This window comes from Podarcis filfolensis (assembly GCF_964270895.1).
Source record: "Podarcis filfolensis genome assembly, chromosome: 10".
Taxonomy (NCBI): domain Eukaryota; kingdom Metazoa; phylum Chordata; class Lepidosauria; order Squamata; family Lacertidae; genus Podarcis; species Podarcis filfolensis.
Genome location: NC_139612.1, coordinates 47105083 through 47123677, shown reverse-complemented (window position 1 = coordinate 47123677; position 18595 = coordinate 47105083). Strand labels below are relative to the sequence as shown.

At 46.0% G+C, this 18595-nt stretch overlaps 2 protein-coding genes and 2 long non-coding RNA genes across 4 annotated transcripts in view; 2 read left to right on the top strand and 2 right to left on the bottom strand.

Moving 5' to 3' along the window:
- The window catches only part of SH3BP1 (SH3 domain binding protein 1), a 35079-nt gene extending 29932 nt beyond the window's left edge, over window positions 1-5147 (top strand). Inside the window, exons 16-18 of the mRNA XM_083573935.1 lie at window positions 427-556; window positions 1191-1303; window positions 3040-5147. Of these exons, the coding sequence (XP_083430061.1) occupies window positions 427-556; window positions 1191-1303; window positions 3040-3473 (677 nt within the window). The 3' untranslated portion in view covers window positions 3474-5147. The remainder of the gene's footprint in view (window positions 1-426; window positions 557-1190; window positions 1304-3039) is intronic.
- Window positions 1-18595, bottom strand: part of LOC310743629 — a 232848-nt gene that overhangs the window by 71098 nt on the left and 143155 nt on the right. The gene's annotated exons all lie outside the window — the stretch shown is intronic.
- On the bottom strand, window positions 5169-7187 carry LOC310743626. Its single transcript, XR_014539121.1, has 2 exons — window positions 5845-7187; window positions 5169-5569 (listed from the first exon to the last, which is right to left on the bottom strand). It is a non-coding gene; the product is annotated as an uncharacterized lncRNA (long non-coding RNA).
- On the top strand, window positions 7312-12694 carry PDXP (pyridoxal phosphatase). Its single transcript, XM_083573977.1, has 2 exons — window positions 7312-8871; window positions 10924-12694. Exons 1-2 carry the CDS (start codon window positions 8256-8258, stop codon window positions 11247-11249), a joined length of 942 nt encoding a protein of 313 aa, XP_083430103.1. The 5' UTR covers window positions 7312-8255; the 3' UTR covers window positions 11250-12694.

Sequence of the window (18595 nt, the reverse complement as noted above, 5' to 3'; positions counted from 1 at the left end):
TACAGCTTCCATCATCCCTGACCACTGGCTGACCATGATGGTGGGAGCTGGAGTCCAGCAACATCCAGAGGGTCACAGGTTCCTTGTCCCTGCCCTCATAGAACTGGCCAAGTCTAGGAATACAATTATATGATCTTAACCCCTTCATGCATTAACTCGCCCTCAGCTTAGTGGTTATGTTTGACTGCAATCCCACCAAAAATACATAAATAACCACCTAGTTATAAGGAACTCTTGGCCAGGGCATCTCCTATTGTCTATGAGCAAGCCGCATCTTCTGGATCATAAAGATCATGAGCCATAAGAGATGGAAGATACCAAAATTTGAACTTCCTCCTGCAAGGGAAGACTACAACATTTCATAATGGGTATGATTCAGTACTTCAGATCGTCTCAATAACTTTGTCTTTCTCCCCCTTTTTAAAGACATTGACTTTGATGTATCTGGCCTGTTCACTCCGCCATCAGACATTAAAGATAGAGATGTCTCCGCAGCAGAAGAACCCACATCTTTGCTTCTCTCTGCTGAACCAGCTTCACCACGGCCCGGAGAAAGGCAAGTAGTATAAGCATATGTTTTGTCACAGTTTTTCCTGGAACTGTGAGATACGTTTGTTTATATAGAGCCACCCAGGCACAAAGTGCTTTACAAAGATCTGGCAGGTCTCTACTTCAAGGAGCCTACAATTCTATGATATAGAAGCAGCTTTAGTAACACAATGAAGCATTAATCATGCTCTGGCTCCAACCTGTCAATGCCCTACACTCTGCTAAATTTTTGTAAGCCGGGAGGGACAGGGGTCAAGAAGGCATGCAGTTGGGCATATAGCTCTTGAAACACACAGCCCATCTAGCTTGGTGCTAGACTGAGTACCCAGATGGACACAGCTGAGTTCGCTTGGGGCCATTCAGCTCCCCCAACCAAGTCTTGATAATACATGCCAACCCCTTCATCCATGATCAAGCTGTGGATGAGCATCGTCTTATTATGGCCTGACATGGCACCCAGTAACAGCACCACCAAACTAGAGGGCTCAACATAAACGAGAAGCCTTTAGTGGAAGAGTTTTCTGAGCTGCTCAAATCTGTTTGAGAAATCCAGCCTACACACACACACACAGCACTCTCGTGTCTTTTTGAGCCAAGAGATCAGACTACAAACAGCTTACAAGCCTTTTACCGACTGACAGGAAAAATTTTGAGGCGACCCCTGGAACAGTCCTCTCAAAGATGACCCAACCTTCTACTGAAGCTGCAGTCACTTTGCCTACTCCTGTTCCTGCTGAGGATGCTTCAAGGAAGTGTAAGTCTTGTTCTTATGGGTGCTTCTGTAGGAACTGTTTGCTCCAGAATAGGCTCTGTCAGCTTGTGCAGCTCTTCTGGGGAATCCAGACGACACTGCTCTCAAACTGTATTTGTGTGCTCTCCCCCTGCCAGGCCCACACACACACTTGACATCAAATGCGATTGCAGCACTATCCTTACACTAGTTGAGCTCCTTTTTGCAGGAGAATATTCTGTGAAACAAGTAGTATCATTGCCTGGGGACTGGGTGCTTCCAGGTGGGTGGTGGTTTAGGGATGGGCACTGCTCATGCATTCTAGGGTGCTTCCAGACAGGGGCTTAATTTGCAAGCACACCATTGGCAACAAGCTTTTTTACTTATTGGGTTTTCCCTGTAAAGGGTAAATTTGATTCCCAGTGGTGCTAATGATGTCATGTGGACCCACTGCAAAAAAAAACTTGCATGCATGAAGAGACTCCATCCCCTAATAAATCCACATCTGGAAGCAATCTGATTTTTTTAACATAGTCCACACAACAGTTGTAGGTATCAAAAATGCCAGTCCATATTTCCCCCCATTAAATCCAAATTGCCGTTTCCCAGGAAAAATCTGTGATTTGTTATCTCTGAATGACCCATTTGCAATATTGACCACCCCCATTTGAAGCACCCAGTCTCTTTTTCCACACCTTAACACATTGCATTGGTTGTCAGCATATCTGTCATTTGCTTTCCTGCAACATGGTCCCTTCCACCATTAACATTTTCCCACTTTTTTTCCTTTGGCACAGAAGAGCAATAGCTCTTCAAAACATATAAATCATAATGTTTTATTATGAATGTGTTAAAGAATGATTGAAAAATTTGCACAGCTTACAAAGCCTTTTCCCTACTGTAAGGAAACTTGTGATTCTAAATGACAAAGTTTTGCAACAGTGATTAATTGTTGTAGCTCTTTTTGTCAACCTAGCTGGAAACAATGGCTGCTTACATCACAAGTTTGTAGTGCAGTTGGGGAGAGCTGGACATAATCCAGGTTTCAATAAACTTCTCAGGTTTTAGTTATGCTTTGCACCATTTTAATCTACTTCTTTTTCATAATCATCACCATTAATTGTGAAGAGCTACACTGTGCAGTGGAACTCTTGTGCATGGCTTGTTCCTGCAGCAATGTACCAGAGTTGAGATCCAGCCACCAGTGTTGTGCTTTTTGTTTATGCCAGGGATGGGGAAGGTATTGGACTCCCATCAGCCACAGGCAGCCTCACCAATGGCCAGGGACAATGGGAGATGGAGAGCCACAGCTTCTTCCATTGCCAAATTATGCATTTGTAGTGTGTATGGGGGTGCTGTTAGTGGAGGAAATAACTCACCGTGTGGATCCACAGTTTCCACTTTCAGGTGACCAGAGAAAAGCATTATTTGTGCAATGTTGCAAGGCCGTAGTGTGGAAGCAGGCTATGCCTCTGGATTTTTGTTGCCTGCACAAGTGGTTTTGGGGGCTTGGGACTTGATCTACAGCCTGCTTGTAAGGAAATCATAGCTTTTCAGAGGAATGGGAGAGAATCCTTAGAAGGGAATCTTAATTCCAAACTTGCAAAAATACACTTGAGGACAAGCACTGGTAAGAGTAGAAATTTGGAGGGGTGTGAGGTGCAGAGCTGCTGTGCGGAGAGACCATACAGATAACAGGTGACATCCGCAAGGCGAAAAGTCTCAGAACCTGGATTTTGTTTCATTGTTTTGCTTTGCAGCAAAGCGAGTTGCTCCACCCCGACCCACGGTGCCTCCACCCATAGCCCAGCCTCGAACCCCACCTCCTGTGCAGCTTCAGACCCAGCCTCCTGCCCCAGACTCTCCTTCTATCCCTAAAGCAATGCCTCGAAGAACCGTCGGAGGAAGCGTGCGAGCTCCCTCTGTCCCTCCACCACTTCCACCCCAGCCAGTCAGGCGTCAGAGTCGCAATGCGTCCCCATCCCCGAAGCCTCCTTCAGAAAGCAGGACCAATGAGGCAGATGAAGCACCTCTTTCTCTTCCTGGAGGCAGCAGCATAGAAACATCCAAGGAATCCCTCCCTGTGACAACAGAGTCCAGTGAACCCCCACCTGTAGAAAGAAGCAGCTCTCCATCTGCACCGGATCCGGAGGTTGATGCTCTGGAGAATAATGAAGAAGGAGCTGCAGCGTAAGGAAGGAAAAGGTGCACGATCAGGTGTGACCCTGGGCACATCACACAAGGCTAGCAGCTCTTGTGGGGACATAGAGGTGCCATACTGACATCTGTCATTATTGTGGCTTGGAAACCAGCACTCGCGTCTGCAACCTCAAAAGCAATCTCTCTTCTTCCATGTGCCTCTGCTTCTTGCTGCCTTTTCCACTATTCATGAATGGCTCTTTTCCTACTTTGTATTATTTTGAACTCTCCTCCTGGTACTCCTCTGACCTTTCCCAAGCAGCATTCAGATGCAGAGCCAGAGACATTTAAAAAAAAAATATCCTTCCAGCATGTAGTTAAGTTGCACTGTATAACCTTGTTCTTGATGCAATAGTTCATTCCAAGGTGTGAGCATTCAAACATATGATTCACTTCCCCGCACTGCTGTGTGATGTGGTACCGTCCAGAATTCTTCCTGTCTAATGCTCCATTCTGTATAACGTGCAGATCTGCTTTTTTGTGCTTCTAATGTATTTGCTTTTTTTCCCCCTTAAAGAGAATTCAGAGCCTCAACAAATCCTAACAGGGTATGTTCACTTGATTCCAGTTGCCCTACATCCCACCTTAGCTCAGTCTCAGGGATTATTCTGTCCTTTTACAGTGATTGATTGGGATGTGGTTGGTAGAGAGGGTGGGCCATCTGAAAATCAACCCTATGTATATCCAGGTTATATGCGATATTTGTAGTTATTTTTATCAGGGCAGCAGGTGCAGCACAATAAAAATCAAAAGTGCAGGCCAAAACACAATTGTCAGCTGTGGACCCCAAAAAGGATCTTGGACCTAGAAGAACTAATGGAACTAATTTTACGTGCAGCTTTTCCCATCATAGAACTGTAGTAACGCTAGAAGCTGTCACCAATAGACTCCCCCTTTTGGCCACTCTTTAAAGGTAGAGGCTTGATCCTAGTTACAGTCAGTGTATGTATTCTCACTGTGGAGAGCCTAGATACAGGGCTTGATCACGTATGCACGCACATCGCTTTGTTTCTCTATACAATTATTGGCAGATAAATGTGTGAGCACCATAACTAATGCCCATTTTGTTTGAGCTGATCTGAAAATTTGTCTGGACTTTGCCACACAACACCACAATCACACATGCAAGTGCTCAGGTGCAAATGTGTATTTGAACCACTCCTAAGTTTGAAGATGGATGAGTGAAGGATAGTGGACTTCCCACCTTATATTCTGGATGAGCTTTTTGCTGCAGGCACATGTGCCCTGCAACCTTTAACCTTGGCTTCTCCAAGAAAGTGTATAGCAGTAGTGTTGTAATAAGACTTTGAAAGAGATGTGTAGTACCCCATTTAAGGAACTACAATTCTCAGGATCTTTTGGGAGAGGACAATTAAGCTCATTTACATTTGCAATGCAGACATGACCTAATAAACTCTTCAAATGGGTTTCCTTAGTATTGGAAAGGTGACCACTTATTTTTATACATAGCTGGTAAATTATTTTTTAACTGTACGGTCATATTTATGGCTGAGAGAAGGAGCATGTTCCTTCATTTTTTAAAGAATGTGTCTGCTTTGCTTGTGTCAGAGATAAACTGAACTCCTGGATAGTTCTTGAGAAAATCCTGTAAAATGACAAGAGTGCTCTGTGGCATCTTAAGGTTTTAATAAATATATTGCAGCATGCATTTTCATGGTCCAGAGTCCTGTTCACCAGATGCAATTTATTAAATACAGTATTTTTACTGCTTTTTGTCTTTAGAGATTTGCAGCTCTTTCTCTTACCTTCAAACATAAGAGTTTTGTCTGTATCATCAAATACTGTAGAGTCTCTTACTATTGTCTTGTGTTGCTTTAAATGTATACTGCATAAGCTTTTGTGGGATAAAGTCAACTTCATAAGATGCTTCTCATGGAGTAGACTTCAGCTTTGGGGATGATTGCCATACTTTTTAGCCTTCAAGGTGACCACAAGTCTCTTCATAGTTTTTCCTACAGCAAGCTGACAGAGGTACTAACCCTCTGCAAATTCCCACGATAGCATTACTTCTGTTGTGCAAAAAACCAGGAGTATTTGCCTTCTTTGATGGTGTAATTCCCCATTATTTCTCTGAAATTTAAAAACATTGAATCTTCTACAATGCAAATCATATTGGCACTTGTGGGAGAGGTATTTCCTCCCCCTCCTATATTCACTGAGCAGAGATGCAGAGAAGAGAGCACCAGAGTCTTACAATGATGACTCCGTTAAAATCAATTTATTTATAAATTGATAGGACAAAAAGGACGCACACCACTGCAGATGCTGCTAGTTGCAGAACCCAGCAAACCACGAGCAAGCACACAGCTGTTTCTGTGTATAAATAATCCAGTCAGCTCACTCACCAAGCTGCAGTCATGTGCACGCTTTCCCAGAAAATCGCTTTGCATTCTGTCACACAATAAAGGCAAACAGGCTGAAGGGCATTCTGCACAAAATAATTGTCCACATGATCAATCTGAATGGATCTCAGGGGTACAGGGGGAGGGATAGGGACAAGGAAGCAGTTCCCACACTGCATGCATTCAAGATTTAACTTTGTGCTATGTTGTTTAGATATGCAGGGAAGATCAGCTGAGATTTGGATTTTTTGAGAGTCCAGATGAAACCAGTGGTTAATAACAGAATTTGTAAATGAAGGTGCAATCTTATACAGCAAGGATGGGAAACCTCCAGGGCCAAGGCTGACTGTGATCCTTGGGGACACTCCCCAAAAGACACCCCCACAACCCTCTTTAGTGCTTTTGCCTAGCTGGAATGTATAGTTGAAATGTGAATAATGCATCTTTTCTGTCTGTATGAAAGGGGTGTGTATGTGTGTGTAGATAGGAACTGTTGGCTTTTGTGTGGCTAGAACCCATGGCATGTGGTTCTCCTGAGGGACTGCAGCCCTCTAGTTGACGAAAAGTTCACCACCCCAGCTATACTCTCTTACCTAGTAGTAAGTCTCATTTAATTCAAGAAGTTAAGTACTTCAGACATGAATATGACTGTATTCTCAGTGTTGCTAACTTCTCTTTAGTGCTCCGAACAGACAAGATCTATTGTACTCGGTTTTCATTAAATCTCCATGAATTACAGACCCACGAGTGGTTGGCCAGGATCATGTTTGATTTATCCTTAATGTTGCTACTTTAGATATAGTCATGCTTATTCAATTGCAGCTGGATAAAATTCAGATGCCCTCTTAATAGGAGCGGTGAATCTGTTTTATGGTGGAGGCTGCATTTCCCGATATCTCAATTTGTGGTGGGACCACAAGTCAGCCATAGGCAGGGTGAGTAGATGGGTCAATTCCTTTTCTTCCACCCAGCTGCTAGTGAAAAGCCATTTATTTGTCCTTTGCTTATAGAGGGCGAAAGCCAGGTAGGCATCCACAGGACTTCAGTTCTGCCAGGAGGAGGACGAAGGGGAAGTTCTGAAGGACCTCGCAGCCACCCTTGAACCTGAGCCCATGCCACACATCTCAGGCACATACCTGAAGTGTAGGCGGGTTCCCACAAGGCAAGATGCAGTGATGACAGCAAGAACCTTTATTGAACTACATAACTGGGGAACGGGGCAAAGCAGCTGCTTATATACATTCCTGAAAGTCTGGGCCACTCCCACTCCCAACATGATTGGCTGGCTAAACCTCCAAGTTGCGAATCACGACTCAAGAGTTCAAGGACCAATGGCAGAGGCCCAAATCCTGTTCAAGGACCAATGGCAGAGGCAGAGGCCCAAATCCTTAAGTTCTGAATTCTGTGATTGGACATCCTGTATCGAATCAGAACACAGGAGCTCAGATTCCTTAGTCCAGACTCAAACTCAGGCCACAGAATACATAACAGTTCCATTTCCTTATAATCCTGAGAACTGTAGTTCGTTAAATCTACTGGGAACTGGCGCTCTGTGAAGGGTAAACTACAGTTCCCGGGGTTATTTGGTGCCAGTTGCTGTAAAAGAACCGTGTGTAAGCAAACGTCCACAAGGCCTTTCCAAGACAGTCATTGGCTGGCCTTTTTTTTGCTCCGCCTTCTTTTTTCATTCTGAAACCGCCAATTGGCGTCAACAACCGCCGCTCATTCTTTCCCCGCCTACCCAGGTTTGTTTACCATCTGATGTATTTTTTTTTAATAGTCTACTTCCGTTTTCCTTTTTAGTCCCGCTTCCACTCTTTAATTACGATAGGTAGATAAGGCTGTGACGCCCACTTTTCGCTAACGCTGTTCTTTTCCTTCGCCGTATTTTATAGGCTACTAACCTCTATTCTTCTACCTGATAGGCTTACAGCAGCTGTCACTTTGCTCCGGGCCTCCATACCGCTTTCTTCCCATAGGCTACGGCGGGAGGGGGCGGGCTTTTCAAGTCCTCGGTTCCATCCTTTCCCCCCCACCCGCTCCGAAAGCCCATCCAGCGCGCTCACATCTGGATCCTCTTCCCTTCCCAATCACTGTAACGGGTTGCCATGGCAACACAGTCCCCGTCCTCCCCGCCCCGCCCCTATCACCATGGCTGGTAACATCCGCCTCGTCCCTCGAACCTGCCAGTCACGGGTCTTCCTGCAACGCGGTTGGCCGCTGAGCCAGGGCCCGCTTCTGTTTGGCCCGACGCGCCTGGTCGCCGAGCCCCGCGATTGGTGCTCCTCCGCCGCCGCCTCCCCTCCGTCCGTCATGGCGGCGCCGCGCTCCTGATTGGCCCGGGCGGGAGCGGAGGAGGAGGAGGAAGAGGCGGTGCGGGGGTGGCGGCGGTGGCGAGAGCGGCCGGTCCCAGCATGGCGGGCTGCAGGCGGCTGAGCGGCTCGTGCCTGCGCGAGGTGCTGGGCGAGGCGCAGGGCGTCCTCTTCGACTGCGACGGGGTCCTGTGGACGGGCGAGCGGGCGGTGCCCGGCGCCCCGGAGCTGCTGGAGCGCCTCAGCCGCAACGGCAAGGCCGCCCTCTTCGTCTCCAACAACAGCCGCCGCTCGGTGCCCGAGCTGGAGCGCCGCTTCTCCCGCCTGGGCTTCCGCGGCGTCCGCGCCGAGCAGGTCTTCAGCTCGGCGCTCTGCTCCGCGCTCTACCTCCGGCAGCGCCTGCTGGGCGGCGAGAGCGGCTCCGGAGACTCGCCCCCGGCCGGCTGCGTCTTCGTGCTGGGCGGGGAAGGGCTGCGCGGGGAGTTGCGGGACGCCGGGCTGCGCCTGGCGGGCGAAGGAGGCGGCGGAGACGACGAGGAGGAGGACCCGGCCGGCCACGAGAGGCTCCCGGTGCGCGCCGTCGTCGTCGGCTACGACGACCAGTTCACGTTCGCCAAGCTGACCGAGGCCTGCGCCTACCTGCGAGACCCGCAGTGCCTGCTGGTGGCCACCGACCCGGACCCTTGGCACCCGCTGAGCAGCGGGCAGCGCACCCCGGGTGAGTGACGGGGAGCGGGGCTCCAACTCGGAGCCTCTGCGGCGCCTGGTGGTAGCAGGAGGGGTGGGTTCCTGAGCATGAGCAGAGCTCCCTTTCCGCTCATGGCCGAGGGACTGTCGTTTGCCCTGTTCCCTCCCCTCCGCCTTCGCGTTCCTTAGCTTTGCAGAGGGATTTCCAAACCGACAGGACAAGGAGCCCAGGGTTTTTAAAGTAAGGTCTGGAGCCTCAGCTGGCGAACTTTAGGGTGTGCCCTGGGTTCAGATGGTAAACACTCGTGACTGGTAATGGATACCTGGAAAATCTTAGAATTTGGGTAGTGCTTCTTAAGCCTATGGGGCTTGTTCCCATGTTGCTGTGGTTCAAATGGAACAATACGCCATCTCGCTTGTAGTATTTTTACCATAGATGCACAAGCTGAGACTGAACTCTTTTGGCTTACGTAGACACCTCATGAATTGAGCTAGGGTTTGAATCTAAGTCCATAGACCACCCTTCTTGGGTCAAGGGTTAAGGATGGTTCTCCAAAAGGATCAGGTGTCCTTTTTCCTAAAATACCAGTGAAAGGAACACTACCCTTGTGTCCCATTGCTGGCATCTGTGGAGCCTCTTAGGAGCATTCTGGACTAAGGATGGTATTCCCCTCTGGGTCTGGGAGGAACTCCTGGCCATGTATTATGTCATCAGTGGTCAAGCACTATTAGTTTGGGAGCCCATTCCTGTATCCTGCTCATCAGATGCTAAAATACTATGTCCGCCAAGTATGGGGTCCTGTAAAGCTATGTGATACATGGCACATCCCAGGTACCTAATATTCTTGGTAGGCTGTTTGGGTTGCTAGCTGGATCTGCAGTATTATGGTGCCTTACATTGATCAGTATTGTGAGTTAGCCATACAGTTCCTCAAACTGCATCATGAGTAGCCATCCACTTTCCTTCCCCTGTGCATCAGGCTCTGTGTGACAGTGCAGGCCGTCTTTTCTCAGGTCTTTTCTGTACCTTGGGGAATCCCAAACCTAGAATCTATTAAGGATTGTAAGAGAACTTAAAAAAAAGTACTACAATTCCATTAGTTGGCTGCAGGTTCCTGATTTTATTTTCCCAGACTTCCTAGTGCCTCACTTGTGAGGCAGCTGACATGTCTGTTCATTCTTTATTTGGAAATATTCACTGTTAACCTCAACAATATCCCAAATGTGACCAGTTTACATCCCACTTTGTGCCAGTGCTAATCAGTCAAAGGAGAAGCTTACAGGACAATGTGGAAGTTACATGACACAATGAAAGGAAATTCAAATATCTAGCCTAATGCTAGAAATGTGTTCTTTCCATGAACTAACACACCAGCAGGGGGTGGAGTAGAATTTCTTTTCATCAAGGCCTTGGAGCCAGCTCTCTCATCCTGGATAGAGCTTGTGCTTTTATCCTTGGACTAGGATTTAAGTTCTCGGACTAGGGTTTAAGATGTGCAGCAGCCTTGTAATAAGCCCACAAAAGTTACTAGCCTGCTGAAGACTCTCAAAGGAGAGATAAAAAGCTCTGTCCTTCTTCCACCAGCTCACTGCATTTCTATCCTGGGGATGGAGGTGGGACCTTCCCTTGTCTTGCAGTCTGCTTGGTTTCTATGCCTGGCACACCGGAGGGATGGAGTGCTGTGCCTCTCACCTGCCTGCTAGATCACATGCATGCAGTTCTTTGCTGCCTTTGCCTACCAAGCAAGTGCTTATCTCCAACACTGAGGCTGAGGACATAGTGTGTTGGGATGCAGGTGGGGACTGCATGGTTGAATTTTCCTTCATGCAATTGGAGGAGCATTCAGTGATGCATGTCCCTGTCCCCTAAAGAGTATTGTCAGTTGCAGAGTTACCACCTCATTGAGACAACTAGGCCTGTTCAGTCTCACCATTTGGAGGCTTAAAAAGTTGCTCTTTTGCACATCCTTTGTCAACCCAATCTAGCTTGATTGCATAAATATGTAGGCTATGCTTAAATTGCTTAATGAATTGGAGACCAATCTTTTCACATGAGGGTGTCTTCTTTTCTTTTCTCTCTCAGGAACAGGGAGTCTCACTGCTGCAGTTGAAACGGCATCTGGGCGCAAGGCAATGGTAATTGGGAAGCCCAACACGTATATGTTTGAGTGCATTGTGGAGCGCTTTGGTGTGGATCCGTCCCGCATGCTCATGGTGGGTGACCGGCTGGAGACAGATATCCTGTTTGGCAAGAACTGTGGCCTTGAAACGGTCTTGACCCTGACGGGAGTCTCAAACCTAGAGGAGGCACAGGCATACATGGCCAGCGACAGCCCTGCTGCAAAGGACCTGGTGCCTCATTATTATGTGGACAGTATTGCAGACTTAATACCCGGCCTGGATGAGTAAGGGGAGATGTGGGTGGGCAGAGTTCCTAGTCCCATTCCTGATTGCCGCCCTTTCCTACTTCTGCTCCCTCTCTCCTTGATTCTGGGCTCATCACATTCCAGTGTTTCTTCAAGAATGAAGAGAGGGGTGTTAGTTCATTATTTGAGGTCCTTTTGTTTTACTTTAGCCAGCTATAAGGGAACAGAGAATCTTATGTGAAAGTGGGTTATTTATAGGCCGAACCATTATTTATTTATTTCCCCCTCCTCTTGGCATGAAGTAGTTATTTATTTAAATTATCTTGGTTTTACTGTTGCCACTAGTGGCCTTCTTACTGTTGTCCTCGGCTTTTTCTTTCTTTCTTTCTTTCTTTGAAGCACAGCAATGTGCTTGCTGTGGTGTTTGCTGTTCCCAAGCTTGAATGAAGCAACGTTTGTACCGGTACTATTTATCTCTCTTCTATAGCCACTGTCATTCCATGCCAGTGTTGGGGTAGCGGGGTTTATCCCAGAACTCTTGCTGTGAAAAAGGGAGCATTCAAAATCCAGTTCAGAAGTAACACAGTTCTTCTACAGAACGGCTCTTCGGGGAAAATGATTCCTGTGGGTGTATATACAAGCTTATCATAACACTACAACTTGCTCTGAAGTGATAAGGGCTGAGGGTAGGTTTCTGATGCACGTTACGTGTTTGATCCATTCAAACTTTGTCTGGCATTTTCATCCACAGGAATTACTCCCAAAGTGCTGTTTTGTGCAGGTGGGGAGAAATTGCCAAATAGCTCAGTCAGAAAGCATATAAGTATGGTAAATCTGGAATATGTAAAACTCTTTTAACTGTGAATTAAATATGAAAGTGGTTTTTTTTTCTGTCTTGAGAGTTTTCTCAGGTGACAGAATTTTTATCACTCCAGTTTAATTTTGGGATTGCTTCTGTATGGAATGAAATGCATAGAACAATTTTTTGTGCCCATGAAGTTCTGAATTGGCTGTCACTTCGTCTTGGTAATCCTTCAGTAATAACAGCCTCCAGATATTCCTGCCTGTATTGAGGTAGGAACACAATGTGTTTTCCCCCACCCCCTTCTCTCTGACTGGGTGGACCAATGAAACATGTCAGTAAATTAATTCACTCCTGTCTGTGCCTGATAGGATTCACCACTCTCCTAGGTGGGGGGTGAACCTTGGTCCGCCCTCTGACCTGCTGTGGTGTTCTTTGATTTGTGGGATAACGTTGGCATTTCCAGTGCTGTCAATGTGCCACAGCATCCCAAAATAAGTCCTTGCTTGTCTTTTTATGGTTTATTATGTATTTATTAAAGTGTTTGTATAAATTATGCTGATGAGTTGTGCCAAAGTGGGTATGTAGCCTCTGGGCCCACTCACTTACCTGTACCTCCATGTTGTTGTGGTTCTCTGACATTCGCTGTCATTCTGCACATAATAAAATGCAGGCACAAGATGGAATCTGGCTTTTTTCCCCATTAATCTAATCAGTGGGCATGCTGGAAATATCTCAAATCAGGGATAGCTGTGTATAATGACTGAATAAATTAGCTGATTATCTTAACACACATTATCTTTTCAAATTGGGGGAGGGGGGAGAAGAAACCCAAATGGAAGGTGCTGAAATTGGACACAACTTCTTACCAAGTAAGGGTGTACTTGCTGATGAGCTCTGTTTCATTTTAGAAATGCAAATAATCCGCCTGACATAATAGCTGAGAAGCTGAATTGAGGCAAATACAAAACATCACTCAAGTTTTAGAGTCGGTGTGAACTGGAAGCTGGTTTGTTTGTTTTTTGGTAGTGAAGCTCTTCCAAGACTTGCTGTGACTTTGCTTAGATACCTGTTGTGTGCTAACTTACAGCTCTTCCTGATTTCTAATTAAAATTCATTCCAGACAATATCCAAATGTTAAGAAATTAAGTCTGGGCCAAGTGAACTTGGTGACAAAGTGCAACTCAGGAGAGCGAATTCAGTCCTGTTCAGTTGCTTGAAAGAGTCCTGCTTGGGTGTTTACCAGAAAAAATGGAAGAAGAATTGAACTCTTCAGCTTTGGAAGCTTTAGGAGAGACGGTAATTCTACAGAGGTTTATCCCTAATCAATGGAGCAAAGCTGATATATTTCACGAGAAGATACACATTTTTTAAAAGCTTAAATCATGAAGCCAAAGGGTACCTTGTAATACACAAAAATCCATTACTTGATACTTCATGAGACTCATTAAAAGCCAGACCAAACTAGGTCATAAAAATATTCTGTTTTGAGTCTGATCCAAGAACTATATAATTGTTGAGCAGCCACTGAGTTCATATGTAGAAGAAAGTGCCAAAGAGGAAGGTGACCAGAGAAGTTGTGTCAGATGAACTGAAAGATTGCTTGGCAATCTTTCAGTTCATCTGAAAGCCATTCAGTTCAAGCCTAAGCTCTGAAATTCAGGCTTGCGTCACAGCAGTTATAGATCTATTATCCCAATCGCTGAGATCATTGAGGTGTGCTGTTCCACTGTGTTAGATGCTTCAGTTCTGAAAAAGCCCTTTACTGATGGGGAGAAAGAGAGGTCTCCCTGTCTGATCTTGGGGCTTGGGCAGGTTCAGAGAACAGGTGATTCAATACATCTTTCTGTAAATTGCTGTTGTGGGTGTTTGCAGCCTCTTTTTGCATCCCTTCTCCACAAACACTACCATCCTTTTACCCCAATGTTGCTGGATTCTGACTCCTACGATCCCTGCCCATTGGCCAGGCTTGCTGGGGCTGATGAGAGTTGGAGTCCAGCAACATCTGAAGGGTCACAGGTGCCCCATTCCTGCTTTGCTCTTACAGTGGTGCCTTGCAAGACGAATGCCTCGCAAGACGAAAAACGCGCAAGACGAAAGGGTTTTCGGTTTTTGCGTTGCTTCGCAAGACGATTTTCCCTATGGGCTTGCCTTGCAAGACGAAAACGTCTTGCGAGTTTGTTCCCTTTTTTCTTAAAGCCGCTTGAAGAGGCGCAGTTGCGACGGACCGTGCTTCGCAAGACGAAAAACATCGCAAGACGAAAAGACTCGCGGAACGAATTAATTTCGTCTTGCGAGGCACCACTGTATTTGCAAAACAAAACCCACCTATGGGATACCTTTTTCAACTCGAGTCTAAATATTACCAGAGCAAGCTTGTTTGCTCTTATTAAATTCATCTTTCATATGTCCTTTCACGATGGGGAAACAAGATGCAGACTTGACCTTTTAGTTCAGCTCTTTTGAGGTACTACAGAGCCTGCAGCTAATTTTGTCAGAGCTGGGAGATGCTGCATTTAAGCCAGTCCCAAGGGCAATGAGTAAGTTAGCTGCTGCTCTTGCCTGGCTGTTCTGGTCATGCTTTAGAGATATAGCACACATTGTTTCACCAAAACAGCCTTGAAAAGTGAGAAGTGGTGCACAGAAAACAAAGAGGGCATGGTATGTTACAGGTGATTATTCATTTTCCTTGGACTTCACTGTACATATAACATGATGAGCCTGGCAACACAGCTGTGGCTCCCTTGCCCCTCAAGCCAGCATAACCGGACTAGGATGATGGGAACTGTAGTCTTTCATGGGTTCTTCATCCCAGACCCTACAAGAGTCAAGTGGACGGACGTTCCTGGTCCAAAAGAAATTCCCTTGGTAACAAAATGGTATGCATTATCTTGTGTGTTTGCTGTGCAAAACTATAGTTGTGCTGTAACGTGCTGCATTTTTTAAAATGTTGCTCTAATTGTAGTTATAAACATAGGGTGATGAATAAGCGAGAAGCTGTCATTATCTGGCTTCTGTGGGTGGATGTAGAGTGATCTTCAGTGGAATATTTGACTTACTATCCAAGGTTGTGAAATAAAGAAGCCCAAGTAACAATGAGATAATAAGAGAGGAATTAAACTCAACTATGGATAATAAGGCATTGCAGACTTATTCACACAATCAGTTTAAAGCATCCATCCCTGCATGTTGCATTGCGGGAGCTGATCCGCTTCAGAAATGAAAGCCTGGTAAATGTGGAAGTAAAGTACTGTAATGGATTGGAGGGTAGTTTTGTTCTGAGAGGGTTGCTGCTGAAAACCGGTCCCTTTCTTAATACCTGATGAATGGTGGTGCATTCTAGCTTATACATGGGCAGGGGAGAATCCTGCTAGCTATAGGGAAAATGCATTTCCCCTGTTAGGTTTTGGGATATCTTCATTTTCTTGAAATGGAAGCACTTGAAGGGAGACAGTTTGATTCCCCACAACATTTGTTACACTTTAAAACTGTCAAGCTTGCCCAGTCCTGAAAGTCGTCGCAAGTACCAAACCTTTCAAATCAACGTTTCATCCAGCAGAGGGCTCCCGAGTGCAGCAGCTGATGCAAGGAGCATTCGGCTTAAGGGGCCAAAATAGTTTGTTGTAAGATGTGCTGATTCCTTGTGTATGAAGCAAGTATATTTATTCAATAGATTCTATATTCCTACAATAAAAGTTAGCAACCGGTTGCCTTCTGTGGGGCATGAATTAAACTCTTCCCTTTCTCAGCCTTCTGAATTTCACGGGATTAGAGGGCAATGGCATGGCCTCCTCTCTCATCCCATAATCTGCCCCATCCTGCCCTGGACACACATACACCCAAGGCAGCAAGCGCTGGGCTGCCCCTTCCTCCTGTTCCCCACTAAGTGGTCTACTTGCCAAGTGAGACTCCTAAAATAATCAAAACATGTACTGGCCACCAAAATGCAAACGGATGAGCAGGTCTATGCCTATTTAAACATTTACAAAGAACTCCTAAGGTACCAATTAAAGGGAGAAACAGAAAAGCTAACCATAGGAAAGCTTGGGGCTCAGCTTGAACCACAAGAAAGCAGAAGGAAGAAGTGAGAGTCCTATGTTCTGATTCACATACTCAAATAACATAGCTTTTACTAACCCTTTGGCTGCTAGTTAGCATAACCTACTCCCATTCATTCTTTCCATGGAGTGATTCAGCTGTCTTCTCTAGGATCGGTGTATGGCCTTCAAGCACAAATTATTTTATGTTGGATCAAACTGGGGTTCTCTTTCTGCCCTTGCTAGTTTAGAAAGAGTATTGTTAGGAGTTTCTGGTTGGTGCCCTGAGTCCTTTCCCATTCTTGGTATCCTGTATCTGTAGGGGTAGAACGTATGAGAGCAAGCTTGCCCAACCAGTCCCTTTGTCTAGGACTAGGTAAATTGCTTTGGGTGGCTAGCTAAGCACCACCATTAGCATAACCAAAGAAGTTGCTCTGTGCCATTGAACAAATTGGTGGACCTTCCCATACCTAGCTGCTAGGTATGAGAAGAGTAGCCAGAGTTGTATGTGAGGGCTGGAATCTGGAGACACAGAGACCTGCTTACTCTGTTCTGGATTGAAAACTGCAATGAATGGAGAAGCAAGTTCTTTTGGGGTGTTAATACTGTGACCACCTCCATCCTAAAGACACCAGGGTGCCTAGAACACCTGGAGCAGTGGCGTAGCGTGGGGGGTGCAGGGGGGGCCGGCCGCACCGGGCGCAACATCTGGGGGTTAGGGCAAATCCACGGGTTAGGGGGCGCAAATCCACGGGTTAGGGGGCGCAAATTACTTGCCTTGCCCCGGGTGCTGACAACCCACGCTACGCCACTGACCTGGAGTCTTTGATGCAAAACCTCAAGAAGTCTATACTTCCCAACTTTGCAACCTTTTAAAAGGAGGGCTTGATCCTGTTTCTTTGTGAAGCATGGAGGCATTGGTAGTATTTTTCACTGTAATCCAGCAGTCTTGAGGTCTTCTCTGCTGTACCTCACTGTTGATTTGTATGGTCTCCGTGCCTAGGATGGGAGAACTTTTGCTCATTCTCTCACACAAAAATATCTCAACTGTATTGTTATTAATTTCATTTCTATACTGCTTTATATTTTTAAGGGGGGGGTCTCAAAGCAGTTTACAACACATTAAAGCACAAAATAAAATAAGCCAGAATAAAACTTTACGGAAGAAAGTCAAAGTATACATTAAAAACATCTTAATTAACAGGAAACTAAAATATTATCTTAAAGATTTCAAAGTAGAATCATGTGAGAGAATCCACAATAATCTAGAAAGAGCTGATGATCCATAGATGGATTTCCTAATTCCACATCTCCAAAGCAGCCATGTAACATCAGCTGTCAGCAGAAAAAAGCGAGTGTTGTCATATGAACTGGTAACCAGTTTAAAAAGCAGAAGCAGAGTATATAAATAAACAGACAGCTTTTCCAGGGGAGGGAAGTAGGCAGTGGGGTCCTCCAAGGATCTGTATTGGGAACAATGCTGAGCAGCTTGTCTTGGGCTCGGGCTTATCTTTTCCATTGACTAGGTGTAGCTGGTCCAAAGGAAAGCAGAGCAATATGTTTGGCACCAGCTTGGCTGCAGGAATTGCTGGAAGGAGCTGCACAAGGCACCATCCAACCATCTTAGGGACTCCGCTCTGGATTTGTGTAGAGTTTACCCCTTAGCCTTTTCTTCCCCCAAAGATGTCCTTCAATTGATTGGGGGAGGGGGAGGAAGGAAAATGCCACAGGCCAAGTCCTAAATATGAGCATCTGGTGCTCTGATGTATTGTGTGCAACACTCATAAAACATTGAGCTAGTTTTATTTCTAGTCCACCCTGGCAGGGAGTGGGCACCACAAGCCAAACTGTACCATAGACAGGCACTGGGGCCCTCCAGCTCGGGTACACAAGAAACTCCCATTGGCTGTGCCACTTGTGATTCCTGTTGGCACCTAGGTGGCAATGCCACAAGCTTTTGGGGGAAGCGTTACCCGCGTGAAGAAGGTGGCCAGGCAGACCTGATCCCAAGACTGCCCTGCAAGAGAAGGACAGCATGTGCTCCTGTATATTGGATTCAAAAATGTTCCAGAAACCATAGTTGGACCCACAAGATATACTAGTTTCTGAAGAGGTGCAGGTGCAGCGATGCAATTTTTCTCAAGAAAACGTGGGTGTCGATTTATACTAGTCTTGCTCCATTCATTCAAACCACAAAGAGTTTCTCCCCTCCGTTCCGCTAGATTGCTGGCAAGCAATCTTATCTAGACCCGTATGGATCCTTTTTTTTAATTTATTGCTCTCTCCACCCAAATTAAGATGCTGGTGTGTGACAGTAAAAAGGGTGTGACAGTAAAAGTTTCCCACGCTCCACAGCCAACATCGTGCCAGAGCCCTCTTATATAAAAAAAGACATATTTAGGGAGAAGTAATAGATTATGGCTGGTAAGACCCAACAGACACCAGTCGTGCTTCGTGATTAAATGCAGGGATGGGGAAGAACGACCCATCTTACTTCTAGGAATTGCCTGCCCTGATTCCATGGCAATGGCTGAGTAGAGCGACATTAGG